Genomic DNA, 19060 nt, shown 5'->3' with positions numbered 1-19060 from the left:
CGGAGTTTCGCTCTTGTTACCCAGGCTGGAGTGCAATGGCGTGATCTCGGCTCACCGCAACCTCTGCCTCCTGGGTTCAGGCAATTCTCCTGCCTCAGCCTCCTGAGTAACTGGGATTACAGGCACGTGCCACCATGCCCAGCTAATTTTTTGTATTTTTAGTAGAGACGAGGTTTCACCGTGTTGACCAGGATGGTCTCGATCTCTTGACCTCGTGATCCACCCGCCTCGGCCTCCCAAAGTGCTGGGATTACAGGCGTGAGCCACCGCGCCCGGCCAGGGCTGGCTTCTTATGTGTAGTGGCTTAGCCCGGAGATCTCGTCCAAGTATTAGGTCTGGGAGTCTCCATCTGCTGTAACTGGAGATTAAGGATTTTAGTGGTTTTCTTTTTAGTGTTGTCCTCAAGGGTGCTGGCAAGCTGATTTGCCAAATTAACTAGATCAGAAATGTGCATAGTTTCCCATTCTGTTTTGGCTCTTTTGACAAGCTGGGAGAGTTCTTAAGAAACGCTGTTCACTAACACGGAATAAAAGGCTACTTAAGCAGATTCAACAGCTGTAGGTAATCCAGCATTTTCTTTAAATACAACCTGGAGTCTATTGTAATTGTTGTAAACTGGCTCTTTAGGTTCTTGGGCACAGGCCTGGAGATTTTTCCAGTCTAAGGCTTTAGGAAGAGCCTTACTCTGTGACCTAGGTTAGAGCGCAGTGGTGTGATCTCGGCCATCTCAGCTCACCGTAACCGTGCCTTCCAGGTTCAAGCGATTTTCCTACCTTAGCTTCCTGAGTAGCTGGGATTAGAGGCGCCTGCCATCACACCTGGCTGATTTTTTTTTTTTGTTGCTGCTGTTGTATTTTTTAATAGAGACAAGGTTTCACCATGTTGGCTAGGCTGATCTCAAGTGATACTCCTGCCATAGCCTCCCTAAGTGCTGGGATTACAGGCATCAGCCACCCTGCCCAACCCTAATTTTGTTCTAAGAAAGACAAGTTTGCGGACTCAAAAGATCTTCAGGATGGCCATCCAAATTAGTTTTGATGTTCTCTATCCATTGATTTAAAACTGTTCACAAGAGAAGACCATAATTTTTTTCATTTAATTTTTTCATAATAGGGGAAAAATAGAGACAAGGTCTCACTGTGTTACCCAGGCTGTTCTTGAGCTCCTGGGGTCAAGCAATTCTCCTAACTCAGCCTCCTAAAGTGCTAGGACTACAGGTGTGAGCCACCACACCTGGCCGAAGACCATAATTTTTTGGAACACGTAGCTAGCTAGCAGGGTCCCAGGAGGGGGGCCATGATTGCGTGCTTTAGCATTTTAGGATCCCATTCTGCTTCTCTCTAATTTCCCAAGAGCAAAATAAAAACCCTATAAGCCCTGTCAGGGAATGTTTGGGGTTTGGACCAGTGTCCAACAAACTAAAGTACAAGTGCAAGTGTATGGAAACAAAACTAAAGTAACAAAACTAAAACCAAAAGTTCTCTTTATTGGGGGTCTTTTCCACAGTGTTGATAATTCTTTCCATAGAGTACCATGTGTCATAAGCATTAAAGATCTTCCCCCCACCTCCCATTTATAGGCTGATTAGAGATGCTGTGTTTTGGGGCAAGTAGACCTCTTCAGTGACTTTGATGTTGAACTCATGGGGTTCTGGGTGGCCACGGGCATTGTCCAGTCAAAAGAACTTTAATACCTTACTGGCAAGGTACTTCCTGACTTCAGAGACAATGCATTGAAGAACCAGTTCAGTAAAAGAGCTCTTGTTCAGGTCTTCTTGTTGTACAACCAAAAGACTGACTGTTGGTGTTAATCTTTTTCCATCAAGCCTTGGGGTTTAGCATCGTTACAGATAAGGAAAGCCCAACGGCATTTTCATAAAACAGTAGAGTCAGCCTGTCCCTTCCCTTCCTGCTTTAAGTGCTCACTTCTCTTCCTTACTAATAAGTGTTATTTGTCACCTTTTTTCACATAATTAAATTTCATCTGTCTTAAAAACATGTTCAGGCAGATATCCTTTCTCATCAATTATTTTCTTTGGGAACTAATCTGCTGCCTTTTGGTCTACAGAAGGTGCTTCTCCTATTATCTTGATATTTCTAAGCCAAATCTCTTTCTAAAATTGTCAAACCATTCTTTGCTGGCATTGCATTCCCCTGCTTTAGACCCTTATTGTCCTTTTGCTTCAAGTGGTTATCTAACAACTTTGCTTTTTCTTGCATTACGTTAGTCTATAGGTATGTGTTTCTTGTAGCAATTCTGTGCCCATGTTAAAGCACACTTTCAATACAAGATAAAAAGGCATTTAGTCAAAAAAAAAAAAAAAAAAAAAAAGCAGAGTTTTCAAACCTGCTGGTATAGCTGCAAAGATAGCTTCATAAATTTTCTTTGCTATCTTTTTTTTCTTTTTTTTTTTTTTTTTTTTTTTTTTTTTTTTGGTGCAATGATCCTTAGCTAAATTCATTTGTCTTGAAATGGCCAGCAACCACCACTGCAGACCTCAATCTATGATACATATCAAACCATTCAACTTTTTCTTGTAATATCATAACTTTCTTCTGCTTCTTGAGAGCACTTCTATTAGCACTAGTGGCATTTTTTTAAGAGTCCCATGGTGTTCTTCACAGTTTATGGTATTGCACTAAATATGAAAAATACATGATAAACATGAGAGATCAGTTTTTATCGCAATATGCAATTTAGAGAGACAGACTGCTCACATGGAGACAATTAGTGTCACTGTGGATACTTGCAACACATGAGCTTGCTGCAATAGTAACAGGAGGTGGGTATGAAATTATTATAGTATGTAGTATATATTATAGTTGATTTTATTCAGTTATGATTTATTGCTGCATTTTTATGTTTGTTTATGTATCAATTGCAAATGGTACCATGTACAGTCTGTGTTTCTATAAGTTTTGATATATTTTAACTTTTTATAATATAATAGATTTGTGTAAGTTCTGGCTAATGAAAACAGAAGTTGTAGGTGCAGCTTCCATGATACCTCCTTCAAGGCGGGCATATCTTACCTTTCCGAGGCTGGAATGAATGCTAAATGCCTGGGTCTCATAGACCATCTGAATGTAGCAGGGCGACTTCTTAGGGGCTGTGGAATAGGATGCTGGAGGAAGCTTGGGCAGGAAGGAGGGCATGAGGAATAGAAGGAAAGGACACACAGAAAGATTAGCTAAGAGAATGAGCTGGCAAAGGAGATGGTAAAGGAGCCACCAGGGCAACAGGAGGAAAACCAAGAAAGCATTTCCACAGAGAGGAACTGGGCATCTGCTATGAATACTTAAGTAAGAGATGAGGAAAATGATGTTGAGTTTGACAGTGTGGGGGCCTTAGTAAAGCCACTAAAGTTGTGAGAGCATAACTGATACTGGAGTGAGCTGAAGGGTGGATGGGAAAGCAGGAGAAAAGGACAGAGAATGTGGGGTGGAGGGACTAGATGGAATGCATATGGAGTGAAGGGAAGGTGTCCCCAAGATACTGGATCATGTTTGCTTGCTGATGGGAATAATCCTATTGAAAGGAAAAGAGAAGCAGCAAGATCTTGAGAACATACAAGTTGATGAGATCCAGAGCAAATAGAGATTGGATGTCTGCAAGGCAGAGGGACACTTCTTCTATGGTAAGAGGAGTGAAGAAGAAAATGGGGCGTGTATATGAATAGGTTTATAGGTTTAGGGTACAAACATGAGGGAACTTCTATCTAAAGCTTTCCATTTTCTCCTGAAATATTTAGCAAGGTCATTAGCTGAAACCTCACAGGTGATAAGGTCCTTATCCCCCCATATCTTGTCAGTCCCTTCTGTTTCTGCTTGTGTTTGTAAATGTTCTAAGAGTCTTTCCTAAACTTTAGATCGATTCTGTTACTGCCTTAAAATCCTTCAGTGCTCCCAAGGCACAGAAGGCATGTCACGTTTAGGGCCGAGCTTTCTTTCCTAGACCCGTTTCTCAACAGTTACCTGCCTGTGTTTTGGACAAAGTCAGCCACACAGTTGCCCTGAAGCAATTTGCCCTTGCTGCTTCTCCGCCTTTGAGCATGCTTTTCCAACCGACTGGCCCTGTCCATTTTTCCCTACCCGGTGAACTCTTCAAGACTCATTTCAAATACTACATGCTTTTAAACCTCTTTGATTCCGTTACCCCTTTTCAAGCATGGTGAGACACCAAGTCTTTTAGTTAGTCCGTGTCAGGAACTATAGTTTATTCATCTGGATCTATTATGATGTATGTGGTATAGGCAGGTAGGCAGGAAGTGAATACATGAATTTTGATTGCTTTATCTGTTTCTCTAGCAATTCTAATGAAATAAAAATGAAATGAAAGTTGCATACTCTCAGTCTTTGATGCAAATAACACGTTTCTTTTTCTTTTTTTTAGGTGGTTCTGGAATGGAGCCGAGATCAATACCATGTTTTGTTTGATTCCTATAGAGACAATATTGCTGGAAAGTCCTTTCAGAATCGGTGAGATCTAATTTTGGACCTAAATCACGAGTCATGAAATATGCATGCTGAAAACATGACAGTTTAAGGGGCCTTTCTGAGTTATAGATATGATTTAACTTACTGAAAAGTATGCCCATCTGATGTGCTTGCTTCGGCAGCACATATACTTAAAAAAAAAATTGGAACACTATAGAGAAGATTAGTGCAGCCCCTGTGCAGGGGAACGCACCAATTCATGAAGCATTCATACAATATTTTTTTAAATAAGGAAAGAAAAACAATATGCTCATCTGAAGAAAGTGTGCTCACCACATTTTATGGGTAAAAAATCTGATTCACAGAGAGTAATCCCACCTTGTAGTTTATTGGGTACCTTAAATGCATGATTGTATTTTGTCTCTCCCCAGGTCTGTGAGGTAAAAGGAATTTCATCCCCCTGTAGGATGAGGAAACCAGGTGGCTCCTACACAGCCAGTTTCTGAGCCCTGGCCAGAATTCTGTTGACAGCGTGCTGTGAACTGGGGCTAGACCCCACCTCAGTGGTCACATCTTGCTACTTCTTGGCTGGGGAGGAGCAAACAGCCTCAAACCTCATAGTGTGGGTCTTTCTCTCTGTCTCTCTCTCTTTTTTTTTTTTTTTTGAGACACTTTCATTCTTGTTGCCCAGGCTGGAGTGCAGTGGAGTGATCTCGGCTACCGCAGCCTCCACCTCCCAGGTTCAAGTGATTCTCCTGCCTCATCTTCCTGAGTAGCTGGGATTACAGGCGCCTGCCACCATGCTCGGCTAATTTTTATATTTTTAGTAGATACGGGGTTTCTCCATGTTTGTCAGTCTGGTCTCAAACTCCTGACCTCAGGTGATCTGCCCGCCCTGGCCTCCCAATGTGCTAGGATTACAGGCTTGGCCACCACGCCTGGCCAGTTGTGGGTCTTTCTCTTGGAAGACCAAGCTTCTTGGTGCAGCCATTGTGGAATGCAGCCCTCACCATTTCTTGTCTTTGGGGATTTTTTTTTTTCCTCTTCACAAGACAGGCCTCAGAATGGAAACAATTTTTTTTCAACACCCTCCTTCCCCTTTTGCAATAAAATGAATCACACAGGTCCTTTCTGGCTTTTGTTTCTGTCTTCTCACTAATTTTTTTGTTTAAGAAAATACAATCATTTCATTCTAAAATTTATTCATGTTAACATGTAAAGGGGTTTATCTTGGAGACGGAGTTGTACTCTGTCTCCCAGGCTGGAGTGCAGTTGCACGATTTTGGCTTACTGCAGCCTCTACCTCCTGGGTTCAAGCGATTATCCTGCCTCAGCCTCCCCAGTAGCTGGGATTACAGGCATCTGCCACCACACCCAGCTAATTTTTGTATTTTTAGTAGATATGGAGTTTTACCATGTTGGCCAGGCTGGTCTCAAACTCCTGACCTCAGGCGATCCACCCACCTTAGCCTCCCAAAGTGCTGGGGTTACAGGCATGAGTCACTGCTCCTGTCCTATTGTCATTTTAAAATGAATTAAGTATTTTTAAAATGTTTCAGTTTTATTTTCAAATATGGCAAATATGGATAATTATGACCTTATAAATGAAAGTACTTTGGGGTCCATAATAATTTTTAATTTTAAGGGACCAAACAGTAAAAGTTTGAGGGACCGTTCCTTAATATAGCAGTTCTGAAACTGTTATTTTCTCAAGCCCTCCACTGTAAGCTAAAGTGGAGGGCTAGAGAAAATAACAGTTACTTCCCAGCCCAGAGTTTCTGAGTCTGCAGGACTAAGAGGGGTTCTGAGAATTTGCACTTCTACCAAACTTTCTGGTGATACCCAAGTTGCTGGTCTAGTGCCCACACTGTGAAAACTACTGTATTAAAGGATTTTTAATGAAATATAATTTTCACTTTTTTTGAGAAAGAGTCTTGCCTTGTTGCCCAGGCTGGAGTGCAGTGGTGTGCTCTCCATCTCGGCTCACTGCAACCTCCACTTTCCAGGTTCAAGCAGTTCTCCTGCCTCAGCCTCCCGAGTAGCTGGGATTACAGGTGTTCATCACCATGCCGGGCTAATTTTTTGTATCTTTAGTAGAGACAGGGTTTCACCATGTTGGCCAGGCTGGTCCTCGATATCCTGACCTCGCGATCTGCCCACCTCAGCCTCCCAAAGTGCTGGGATTACAGGCGTGAGCCACCGTGCCCAGCCATAATTTTTACTTTAACAAGTTAATTTCCCTAAGGAAAGTTCTAAATTGATTAACTTTTTAAAATCAGACATTTACTGAGTACCTACTCTGTGCCTTATGCTGTGCTACATCCAAATGGTGCACATCTGCGTAGATCCCTGTCCCAAAGGAGCTTCAAACCTTTTTAAAAATTAATTAATTACTTATTTAGTTTTAGAGATGGGATCTTACTATGTTGCCCAGGCTGGTCTCAAACTCCTAGACTCAAGCGATCCTCCCATCTTGGCCTTCCAAAGTGCTAGGATTATGAGTCACCATGCCCAGCTGCTTCAAACTTTTAGAAAGAAAACTAGCTTATTAGAAAATGTAGATTTTGAGGTCAGCAGTTTTAATCAAGCACTCTTGTTCTCTTTCTGAAGAATATTGGAAGGTTGTACTAAAATATAGCTTGATTTTTATGTAGGCGTATATTCAAAATTGCCTAATTTTGATGATGACAAATAAATGGATCATGTATCACATATCACATGGTCTAATATATTTTAAGATACCCTAACATTGGTATATTTTAATTATTTTGCTAGTTTCTATACAAATCTTTTTTTTTTTTTAATATTTATTTATTTTAATAGAGATGGGATTTTGCTGTATTGCCCAGACTGGTCTCGAACTCTGACCACAAGCAATCTTCTTACCTCGGCCTCCCAAAATGTTAGGATTTCAGGTGTGATCCACCGTGCCTGGCCAGTATAAATCTTTTTAATGTTGTTTGCTCTGAATGAAAAAAATCTCATTCCATATGTCAGTAAAAGTGAATATGTAAACTCTATCCACTGCTCCTAATATGAGGCATTAAATCAATCTGGGGCTCAATTTTGCCATCTGTAAAATGTGGATATTAGATTAAGATCTATTAGATTAGATTAAGATTACACTCTTCCGACTCTTTGGTTCTAAAATACTATTTAAGCCTGGGCACAGTGGCTTATGCCTGTAATCCCAGCACTATGAGAAGCCAAGGTGGACGAATCACTAGAGGTCAGGAATTCAAGACCAAGCCTGGCCAACATTGTGAAACCCCGTCTCTACTAAACATACAAATATTAGCTAGGGCAGTGGCACGCACCTGTAATCCCAGCTACTTGGGAGGCTGAGGCAGGGATAATTGTTTGAACCTGGGAGGAGGCTGTTGCAGTGAGCTGAGATTGCACCACTGCACTCCAGTCTGGGTGACAAAGCGAGACTCCAGCTCAAATAAATAAATAAGATCAAATACTATTTAAGTTCTCTGTTTTCTCACGTACTTTATAGAGTGTAGAACCAAGGGACTGTTAAGTGGCATTAATATTCACTACACTGAAGAGTGATTAAAATAAAAGTGTCAGTGTCATCACTGCTTTGGTTCTGAGTCATGGGTGACTTAGTCTTAGTCTTCAACTCTAAGATAAAGCTTTCCTTCTCATCGGTGAACCAAGATAGTGGTCTAGTGGTTAGAATGAAAGATTCAGAGTGTGACCGTGTCTAATAATAGGAAAACAACTGACTCATTGACCTTGTGCAGATCACACAGTCTCTTATTTGTCAGTTTCACCAGAGAATTAAATTGATCATGTAATATATACAGTATATTATGTTTTAAGCAGCTGAACATATATATTAAAAATATTTAAATGCAGATTATTACTTTTATAGGAAAACCTAAAATGTAATTCTCCTCTCTAACCTTTTGTTTTAAAAACACATCACTTAAGCAGTTTTTTAAAATTTATTTTAGTTTGAGCATAGATCACCTGGGAGGTTGGGAGTGAGATGACCTTGGATAATTTACATGTGGGCAATGTGAGGCAGATGGATTTTTTTAAAAATGAGAGTGACTGATAATATATAATAAAGGAATGAACTAATAGGCCATGAATATGTATTAAACCCCACCCATGTAGCAGGAACTATTCTAGGCTGTAGGCATGTAGTGGTGAACAAGATGAACTCATTGACCTCATATAGAACTGGCATTTTAGTGGGGAAAAAAGTGAAGTATGTTACCTACATATAAATAAATCAGTGGTTCTCAAAGTGCAATTTCTGGACCAGCAACATCAGCATTACCTGAGAGCTTGTGAGAAAAGCAAATTCTACAAACACTAGAATTTAGTTATTGATAAATTCAGAAAAAACCTAGATAAGGAAGCCTTTGCAAATCATTACAGTAGGGAGAGAGAGCCTGTAGATGTAGGAAAGAGAGGAAATAATGAAGCAGGGCACGGAATGCATGATACCATTTCTACTCGAGAGTTACGCCATCTAGTGGAAGATAGGGATGCATAGGAAATAGCACAGCACAGTGCGATCAGGATTCCTTACAGTACAAAGTAGTATGCAAGCTGCATATTAAGCTATGGATTCTTTTTGTGAGGGGTGAGGGGCGAGGGAAGGGAGGGGATTGAGGAAGGAGGAGGTGGTTAAAGGAAGCATGAAAGAATGTTCTAGGCAGAAGGAAAAGCATGTTCAAAGGTACAGAGTCCTGCAAGTTCATTTCAACTTTGGGTAAGGGTATGCAATTGAGTCATCCAGAACACAAGGAGCAGATTAGGTGATTCCTTATTTTTCTGATGAAGCTCTGGGAACTCTGTTGTTTCATTGACCTTTATCTTCAACTATTCTCTTTCATTCGTCCTCTCCCCTCTTCTCAGGGAACAGAGGACCTCTGGGTCCTTGAAAAACCAAGATATGTGTCTGCCTCAGGGCATTTGTGTTTGATGTTCCCTTTCTCTGGCCCGTTCTTCTCCCTGTTACCACCCGGCTTGCTTCCTCACTTCCATCATATCTTTGCTGAAATGTCACCTTCTTACTGAGGCCATCTCTGATCTCTCTAAAACTGACTGCATCCCCCAACCCCACACCACCCCATCAACACCGTTTCTATCCCCATTTGCTGCTTTACTTTCTCCATAACATTTATCAACTGACTTTGTATCCATTTATTTATTTCCTGTTTTCTCCCTTCTGAAATGTAAGCTCCGTGAAGGCACAGATTTGGGCTTTATGTACTGCTGAAACCCTGGCACCTAGAACAGTACCTAGCACATACTAAGCGCTCAATAAGGATTATTCATCGAATGGATAAACACTCGATTCATCCAGTTATCTCCCCTACCTCTTGTAAGCTAAAGGTTGTGGTTATTTTTGTTTATTTTTTCCTTCCATAATTCAAAAGATTTATCCACCAAAAGGCATTTATTTCCCAAGAGATAATATGGTAGCAACTAAAAGCCTAGGCTGTGCCTGGGGCGTAAGGAGGACAAAAGGAGGGTAAGCTGCTCCTTGGCCTAAAAATAAAACTGCAAAAGCCATGCAGTTTCTTGGAAAGTACCAAACTTGAAATAGCACTATCTGAAGCAAATTTGTTCAACCTGCAGGCCACATGCTGCCAAGGACAGCTTTGAATGTGGCCCAACACAAATTCATAAACTTTCTTAAAACATGAGTTTTTTTGCATTTTTTTTCTTTTTTTTTTAGCTTGTCAGCTATCTTTAGTGTTAATGTATTTTGTGTGTGGCCCAAGACAGTTATCTCCATGTGGCCCAGGGAAGCCAAAAGATTGGACACCCCTGATCTAGAGTAATATCAGTACCCAGATGTATACATGGACTCCTGAGTCACAAATCAGAGTGACATACATCCAGGCAGAGCCCTGAAAGCTGGGTAGGTTTTAGTAAGTGACAGAAGGGGGAAGAGTGCTTTTGGCAGGAGTAAAACCTGGGTAAAATCACTATGGTGAGGCTTAAACAACATTCAAGAACTAAAAGTCTACCTGACTATTATGAGGATAAGCTGATCAGGAAGAAATGATGCAAGTTCAGGAAGGTTTTCTGTGCTAGCGTCTCATATGTCTGCAAATACTTACTGGGCACCTATGTGCCAGGCACTCTTCTCATTGCTCGGATACTTTAGAGAACAAAGTAGGAGAGTTTTCTACTTTCTTGGAGCTTACATTCTGGGAGAGGGCCACACGTAGTGAACAGAATAGGTTACAAGTTACTTACTTGTTTTACCAAAATAATAAGTGCTATTAAAAAAAAGGAAAAGCAGAGATGAGGCAGGACAGTCTGGGCTTGTTCGGAGCAAGGCACAAGAAAGCTACAGCATTAAGTAGTAGGGCTAGGTCTTCATCGTGGATTTTGATAACTTTTTTTTTTTTTTTTTTAAGAGACAAGGTCTTGATCCATCGCCCAGGCTGCAGTGCAGATCATGGCTCACTGCAGTCCCACCTCAGCCTTCTGAGTAGCTGGGACTACAGATGCACACCACCATATCCAGCTAATTTTAAAATTTTTCTGTAGAGACAGGGTCTCACTATGTTGCCCAGGCTGGTCTCGAACTCCTGAGCTCAAGCGATCCTCCCACCCTGGCCTCCCACAGTGCCGTGGTTATAGGCCTGAGCTACTGTCCAGAGCCTGTAATTCTGTTCTTTAAACTTCTAATTGATTTTCTATGTTTGGCCGCATTTGCATCCCAGCCCCCTTGTTTGCTAAATTATGAGAACAGGCAGTTTAAGGTAGACTGAGCTTCCAAGACCACTCTACTTCACCCACCAACAATCTTTAAATCTTTAATATCAGCCTTCTTACCGAGTGGCTGTGAGAATCAAGTAATGCAAATTACCTAAGTGTGTAGCATAATACAACTCACAGAGAAGGTACTTGACAAATATTAGCGTCCAGCTACAGTTTGAAAACATGCAATTCTGTGACAATATGCCATGGTTGGATTACCTTTTCATAGATTTTTTTCATAATCTCTGGGTTTAAACTCTGTGATATTCTTATTCCCAAATACATTGGAAAAATGCATATAAGCTGGAGAATTTGTTGGTTTGCCCTAGGCTTTGTCTGCCCATGCCGATCGACGTTGTTTACACCTGGGTGAATGGCACAGATCTTGAACTGCTGAAGGAACTACAGCAGGTCAGAGAACAGATGGAGGAGGAGCAGAAAGCAATGAGGTAAAACTGATTTTTTTTTTCACATCAGATGGGTAATGTGGTGATGTAATAAGGTCTGAGAGTGGCAAATCTCACACATGAGCATGAAAACCCAGTCATCATGCTAATAAATTACAAAAGGATCTGGTAAAACTGATTTTTAAAAAACAAAACACAGGCCAGGCATGATAGCTCACATCTGTAATCCCAGAACTTTGGGAGGCAGATGTGGGAGGATCACTTGAGGCCTGGAGTTTAAGACCAGCCTGGGCAACATAGTGAGAACTCATGTCTACAAAAAATAAAAAATGTGTTGGGTGTGGTGGTGCATGCCTATAGTCCCAGCTACTCGGGAGGCTGAGGTGGGAGAATCATTTGAGCTCAGGAGGTTGAGGCTGCAGTGAGCCATTATTGTGCCACTGCCCTTCATCTTGGGTGACAGAGCAAGGCCCTGTCTCAAAAAAGAAAGAAACAAAACATACAGTCCCATGAGTACAAGTAAGCATGCATTAGAGAAGGGTAAGTTGATTTCACAGTGCCATCCAAACAAACTTGCCTCTCAGTTCATGCCATTATGAGACCTTGGCAGTCATCCATCTGGCCCTTGTTTCTTGGTGTCCAAGGAGGACTCAGCCACTTCTGCCAGATACTGGCCTCACTTTGTTAGGTGGTGATTTTATGAATATGGTGCTCTAGTGATAGCCTGCTCTCCAAGGGACCTAAAGACAGAGGACCTACCCCCTACACTCCTGGGTGCTTGCTCACTTATTTTGAGCCCTGGGTGTAGTATCTTCTTGAAATAACTTTATTATGAAAAATAGCTCCACACTAAGACAGATTCTTCCCTTGAAAACTATAATAGACCCACAGACTTGTTTCCATTTGAAAATGGCAGTAAAAAATATATTCCCTTTATGCTTTTTAGGAATGAATTACAGATTATGGAATTAGAAGCTTTGGTACTTTTTATATAATTGGTCATTTTATTTACTTTATCTGGGAAAGGTACAGTGGACTTCTTGATAGCCATCAGAGGTAGGAACTTGGCTGATGTAATTATTTGATTCCGTAGGAGTACTTCTTAGAATCTACTACTTGTTCATTTCTTTGTGAATGTCAAGTGTGCAGGTCTTTGGCTACCTTATATTGGAGCACATTCATTTCTCTGTGTTAGAGGTTATATGACTTTCCCAGTGCGTGGAAATGGCTGACAGCCTGGTACCATGTTTTACTAATAGAATATAAAAGTTTATGTTTTAAGTAAACTGTCTTGGTTACAGTGGGAGGGACAGTGTTGTTGGTAATATTTCACTGGAGCATAGAATTTCTTATACATTTTAAGTGTGGTAAGTATTGTCAGTTCCTCTTATTCACATTTAGGACTACCTCTAGCCCATACGTATGTAATCAACTGTATTTGCTTTTTATTAGAGAAATCCTTGGGAAAAATACAACGGAACCAACTAAGAAGAGGTAAGGGTTTTGATTTCCTCTCAAGAATAAAAATTGAAGGATTGAAGGGAAGTTTCAAATTATCACTTGTTTTTTGTTGGGGGGTACACAGGATTTTGTATTTACTCTATTACCCATATAGTTTTTGACCCCAAATTAGGTGCATCTGTTAGAAAATTTTGCAGTGCTGAGTGCATAGTTGACTGAGAACTCTGGTTATTTTGCTAACCAAAGCTTCACTGCATTGGGGAGGGTTAGAGTCCCAAAACTTCTTTCTCTGTAATTCCCTCCCATTAATCTGTCTCGGTGCATTGTTCTCTTGGTCCACTTAACACTCTAACTTCTACCCAGTGTTTTCACTTATAAAATTTATGTCTATCATTTACTTACATGTTCAGTATATACATCCTTATCTTTAAAAGCTGTGAAGTTGTTTATTTTATGTTTAAGAACCTGGGAAGGAGAGTTAGCCCAACAAGAAGAACCAAATACACCTATCTTGACTTGAGTCATTCCTGACTCTGATAGGTCCTTAAAACAAGACTGCCTCACTGACAAGCAGAAATCTGTTGTCACCTCCCCACTTATCCATCAGACTTTTAAAAGCACATATTGATAGAGAAGATCCTGAGAATTTCAAGATCCGGAAGTGCCTTCTAAGCCATTTTTTATGTTAATTATATATAAACTGTATTAACATTAATACTGTTTTTAAAATGGTTTTTAAATTATTTAAATAAAAGCAATGGTGCAACATTAAGAAAGATTGAGAGGAAAGTGAAAAGAAAAACCTCACATAATTTTATGACCCTTATTTAACAACTGTTATCATTTTTATGATTTCCTTTTCATGCACATTTGAATAGTTATAGTTTATAATCTGTGTGCAACTTTGTATCCTACTTTTTAAACTTTATGTAATTATGTATATGTATCATGTTGATGCATTATCTTAATGCTTCATATCTTTCAGTTTTAATAGTTGTATAATATTCCATAAAGTGACTACTATAATTTACTAAATGTTGGACATTTCCGTATTTCACTTTTGTCAATATTTTATGATACTTATATTTGGGTTTGTGGCATTTTCTGTGTGGGCGTTTGTTTTTCCTGTTTTGTTTCTCTTCCCTACTTGGACTAGATGGCTGAAAGTATGATTACTGAGGAAGAATCTTATGCATGTTTTTATGGTTTCGAATAAGTGTATATGTATATATAATGTGTATTAGACAAGCATGTATGTATATATTACCAACTTGCTTTCCCAAAAGGGTTGATGTCATTTGGAGTGACACCAGAAGTATTTAAGAGAAGTAGACTTACTGCACTCGTGCTAACATTGAGTTGTCATTTTTTGAGGGGTGCTAATTTAGTAAATAAAAGGTGATAGCTCATTGTTTTCTTTCTTTCTTCCTTCCTTCCTTCCTTCCTTCCTTCCTTCCTTCCTTCCTTCCCTCCCTCCCTCCCTCCCTTTTTTGAGGCAGAGTCTCACTCTGTTGCTGAGGCTGGAGTGCAATGGCACGATCTCAGCTCACTCCAACCTCCGCCTCCGGGTTGAAGCAATTCTGCCTCAGCCTCTGGGTAGCTGGGACTACAGGCATGCGCCACCATACTCAGCTAATTTTTGTGTTTTTTGTAGAGACGAGCTTTTACCATGTTGGTCAGGCTGGTCTCGAACTCTTGACCTCATGGTCAAGAGTCCACCTTTGTCTCCCAAAGTGCTGGGATTACAGGTGTGAGCCACCCTGCCTGGCCGAGCTCATTGTTTTCTTTTGCATTTTTTTATTAAGGAAGTTGAACAATTTTTTTATGCTGTTTATTTAACTAGTTGTAGGTCCTACTTTGTGAATTTTCTGGCCATGTCTTTTGCCCATCCATTTGTTTATTCAGGTAATATGTTTATTGTAGGCATTTCTTATATTCAGATAGAAATATCTCATATAAATTTATGTTAGAACCATGTCACAGTTGCTTTTGCTTACATCAGTGTAGTGTCATATCCAATATATTTAGTTGTATTCTAACTGGAATTGGTAACTTAAATCAGGGGTACCATGACACTCTATTAACCAGAATCTACCTCTTTCCTCATCTGCCCAATAATTGACTTTATTGGAATTATGAATAATCTTTAAAAAATGATGGTAATGAAGTGCTTAATTTCATGTGCACTTTTGAGTTAGTAAATATTGGTGGCAATCTTATTTTATTAATGGGAGTCTGAAACCTCTATCTTTAGAGTCAGATTTAAGAATTTTATATTATACTTGCTAACTTAATTATTGTATCCATGAGATAAAAGTCTTCATTTATTAAAATATTATGATTTTTTACAGGCTGTAAAAAAATCTGAAAAATGTAGTAGAATAACATGTTTCTCATCGTTGATTAAATTTCAAGAATGTTTTTGTAAGCATGTTGGTGTTTCTTTCTAGTGAGAAGCAGTTAGAGTGTTTGCTGACACACTGCATTAAGGTGCCAATGCTTGTCCTGGACCCAGCCCTGCCAGCCAACATTACCCTGAAGGACCTGCCATCTCTTTATCCTTCTTTTCATCCTGCCAGTGACATGTTCAATGTTGCAAAACCAAAAAACCCTTCTACCAATGTCTCAGTTGTTGTTTTTGACAGTACTAAGGATGGTAAGATCTTTTTATGAATATTTTAAAATCGTGTTATCATTGGATGTTGAATAACAAAATTCTGAGTGTAATAGAAACAATTTAGTCTTAAATGTCCGATAAACTTTTCTAAAAATACACAAAGAGAAGCAAAGAGCTGCCATTGTATTTTGGTCTTAACCTCAAAAAGGGATTGCTGCATCTGTTTTACTCTGTGTAATACACATACCTTCTGTGCTGTGGTGAGGACCTTCAATCTGATATTATAGTTACCTTGTTCTCTTGGCTATCAATTATTCTAGAGGCAATTTTTTTCTACTACATAACTCCTCTACAAGGTTGTGTTCTGCAGTTTGGACAGAACATACCTGGAGTATTCATTCTTTACATTCTGAGATACATGAACTGAATGTTTGTGTTTCCTCCAAAATTTCTATGTTGAAATCATAACCCCCAGCATGATGTATTAGGAGGTGGAGGATTTGATGGGATTAGTACCCTTGTAAAAGAGATTCCAGGCTGGGCATAGTGTCTCATGCCTCTAATCCCAGGAATTTGGGGAGTCTAAGGCAGGAGGATTTCTTGAGCTTAAGGACTTCAAGACCAGCCTAGGCAACATAGTGAGAACCTGTCTCTACAAAAAAATACAGCTGGACTTGGTGATATGTGCCTATAGTCCTAGCTACTTGGGAGGCTAAGGCGGAAGGATCGCTTGAGCCCAGGAATTCAAGGCTGGGCAGTATTCCAACCTGGACAATAGAGGGAGGCCTTGCCTCAAAATAATAAATAATAGCAAAAGAGACTCCAGAGAGCTTTCTCTGCTCTCCACCATGTGACATTATGAGAAGATGCCATCTGTACCTTAGAAGAGGACCCTCACCAAAGCCCAAGCATGCTGGCACTCTGCTCTCAGACTTTGGCCACCAGAACTGTGAAAAAACCAATTATCTCTTGTTTATAAGACAACAGATGATTTGGACAGATAATGGAATTAAAATAGTAATTCCTGGCATAAAACTGCACCCACATCCTTAGCGATCCCATTCTCTCACTTGACCCACAGTGCACTGCTGAGCGCGTAACCTGCATCTTCTGCTCTAGCCTCTCGTCTCTCTCCTCTGCATGGATTGTCCCTATTTGGAAGGTCTGTGGATTTTATGCGTAAAATGAAAGCTGTCATGTTCCCTTTCCAACACCAAGTCTAGTTCTCTAGTTCCCATTTTGTCAGTGTCATACCTCCCAGATGAAATCTTTGGAACCATCTTTGACCCCTTCTTACTTTTTACATCTATAACTCATAATTAACTTCATCCTATGACTGACTTTTTTTTTTTTGCACATGATTCTTAGGTTCTTACCTTACTTACCTCCTCCACATCAGACTGAATTCCCTCACGCAGACTCCAATAATAAGACTCCTAGCTGTTCTATGTAAAGTCCATCTCAGTCTGCCTGGCATACAGGTCTCAAATAAATCTGAAAACCCCGATTTTATGAGTTCACTGCGTTTATGAAGAGAATAGTATAGCAGTGTATGTTTGCTTTTCACATGGATACAAACTTCCCTTCCTGATGTTTGCGATTCAGCTTTAATTGCCTTGATTTTGTCGGTTGATCCCCACATCCCTGCCCTCCCCACATCATGTTGCAGCCGTCAGTGTCTTCACACATGTGGTGCTAGGCCTGTGTCTCTCTGCCTGTCCCCCTCCCTCTCCCAGTTCATCTCCTGCTCCGTCCAGTCCCACCTCAAGTCCTCTCCTCCGTGAAGCGCCAGACTAATATATTCACAATGATTTCATTTTTACTTTTCTACATTTCTGTAATACTTACAATCTAACTCATGACTTAGGGGTTGATTGCACAGGAGTTGATGGTTTTTTTAATGGAATTTTTTATTGAACAGAAGACCACTCACCAGTTTATATCCTGATCAGTGCCTAACAGTGCTCACCCCCTGATACTTAACAAGTTATTTTTAGTTTGAGGCTGGGTATGGTGGCTCACAGATATAATCCCAGCACTTGAGGAGGCCAAGGTGGGCAGATTGCTTGAGCTGAGGAGTTGAAAACCAGCCTTGGTAACATGGCAAAACACTGTCTTTCCAAAAAGGCATGTGCCTTGGGAGGCTCAGGTAGGAGGATCTTAAGCTTAAGCCTGGGCCATTGAGGCTGCAGTGAATCAAGATTGCACCAGTGATCTCCAGCCTGGGCAAGAGTGAGACCCTATCTCAAAAAAAAAAAGAGTTATTTTTAGTTTGAAAAGAAATGTTAATTTTTCTAAGTACAAATGTCTCCCCCTTCACAGTATAGATCCTGAACTGATTTGTACCTCACCACTCAATAGTCCAGCTCTGCAGCCTGGAGCTGGGTCTACTCAGCAAAGTAGTTTTTCCAGTCAGGCTTATACCTTTGATTTATAGCACACAAATTTCCTCTAGTGGCGATTTCTTTCTTTCTCACATAGGTTAAAGTTGTACCTCCTATGGTCACATAGAACTCATGTAATCCCTCTCCCATGGGATATTTTATTTTCCTTTCTTTGGCTGTCTTTAAGGACTTGTTGGTGTCCCAGTCTGCTCTTCTCAGATGACTTTTAAAATGTGTCAGTGGGAAGCGAACATTCTGTTTTAGTGTGATTCTGTTTTGGCAAGGAGAGCAGGACTGGTCATTTAACGAGTGCTTATTAGGTGCCTGCTGTGTGCAAGGAACTGTTCTCTGTGCTGAAGAGACAGCAGTTAACAGATGGCCAAAAATCTCTGCCCTTACCTTGAGTTTACATCTTGATGGAGGGAGTCAGACAGTAAACACGATAAATAAGTAGATTATATAGTTTGTAGAAGATAATGTTGTGGAGAAAAACCAAGCAGGGGCAGCAGCAGAGGAAGTGTCAGGCAGGGCAGGGGGGTTGTAATTCTGTTTTGGATGGTAGGGACATTCCTAACTCAGAAGGTGACTTTTGAGTGGAAATGTGAAGATGAGAAAGCCAGCAACATGAGTATCTGGGGAGAGTGGTCTGGGTAAGTAGAATAGCCATTGCAAAGGCCCTGAGGCAGGAGTGTATCTGGCAGGCTTGAAGAAAAGCAAGGAGACCAGTATGGCTGGAATGGAGTGAACAAGACAGAGGCAGGCAGTAGATGAACCTGAAGAAGTAAGGGGGTTACCAAATGACATAGGCTTTGGTAGCCATAACAAGGACCTGGCTTTAACTTGGAGTGGGATGAGGACTCACCAGAGGGTTTTGAGTAGAAATGTAATGTGATCTGATGACTTACGTTTCTGCGGGATCAGTCTGACTTCTTTGGTGGAAATAGACTGAGGAGGGGCAAAAGTTGTGATAATTCAGACAAGAGGGAAGGCTGCTTAGACCAGGGAGGTGCA

The 19060-nt window shown here is 40.6% G+C and overlaps 1 protein-coding gene and 1 non-coding gene across 5 annotated transcripts in view; one reads left to right on the top strand and one right to left on the bottom strand.

Annotated features, from left to right (window-relative positions):
* GNPTAB (N-acetylglucosamine-1-phosphate transferase subunits alpha and beta) overlaps window positions 1-19060 on the top strand; it is an 82465-nt gene that overhangs the window by 25003 nt on the left and 38402 nt on the right. For all 4 annotated transcript variants that reach the window (XR_004275524.1, XM_032299313.1, XM_032299320.1 and 1 more), the window contains exons 2-5: window positions 4393-4478; window positions 11510-11629; window positions 13040-13081; window positions 15499-15704. Coding sequence is in view for 3 of the 4 variants with exons in the window: in XM_032299313.1 (XP_032155204.1) it covers window positions 4393-4478; window positions 11510-11629; window positions 13040-13081; window positions 15499-15704 (454 nt within the window). In the remaining variant the exon portion in view is untranslated. The remainder of the gene's footprint in view (window positions 1-4392; window positions 4479-11509; window positions 11630-13039; window positions 13082-15498; window positions 15705-19060) is intronic.
* LOC116528118 lies at window positions 11652-11752 on the bottom strand. Its single transcript, XR_004258864.1, has one exon. It is a non-coding gene; the product is annotated as a small nucleolar RNA U13 (small nucleolar RNA).

This window comes from Sapajus apella, unplaced genomic scaffold (assembly GCF_009761245.1).
Source record: "Sapajus apella isolate SASKATOON/1434 unplaced genomic scaffold, GSC_monkey_1.0 scaffold2, whole genome shotgun sequence".
Classification (NCBI taxonomy): domain Eukaryota; kingdom Metazoa; phylum Chordata; class Mammalia; order Primates; family Cebidae; genus Sapajus; species Sapajus apella.
This window is presented reverse-complemented; position numbering and strand designations above follow the sequence as displayed.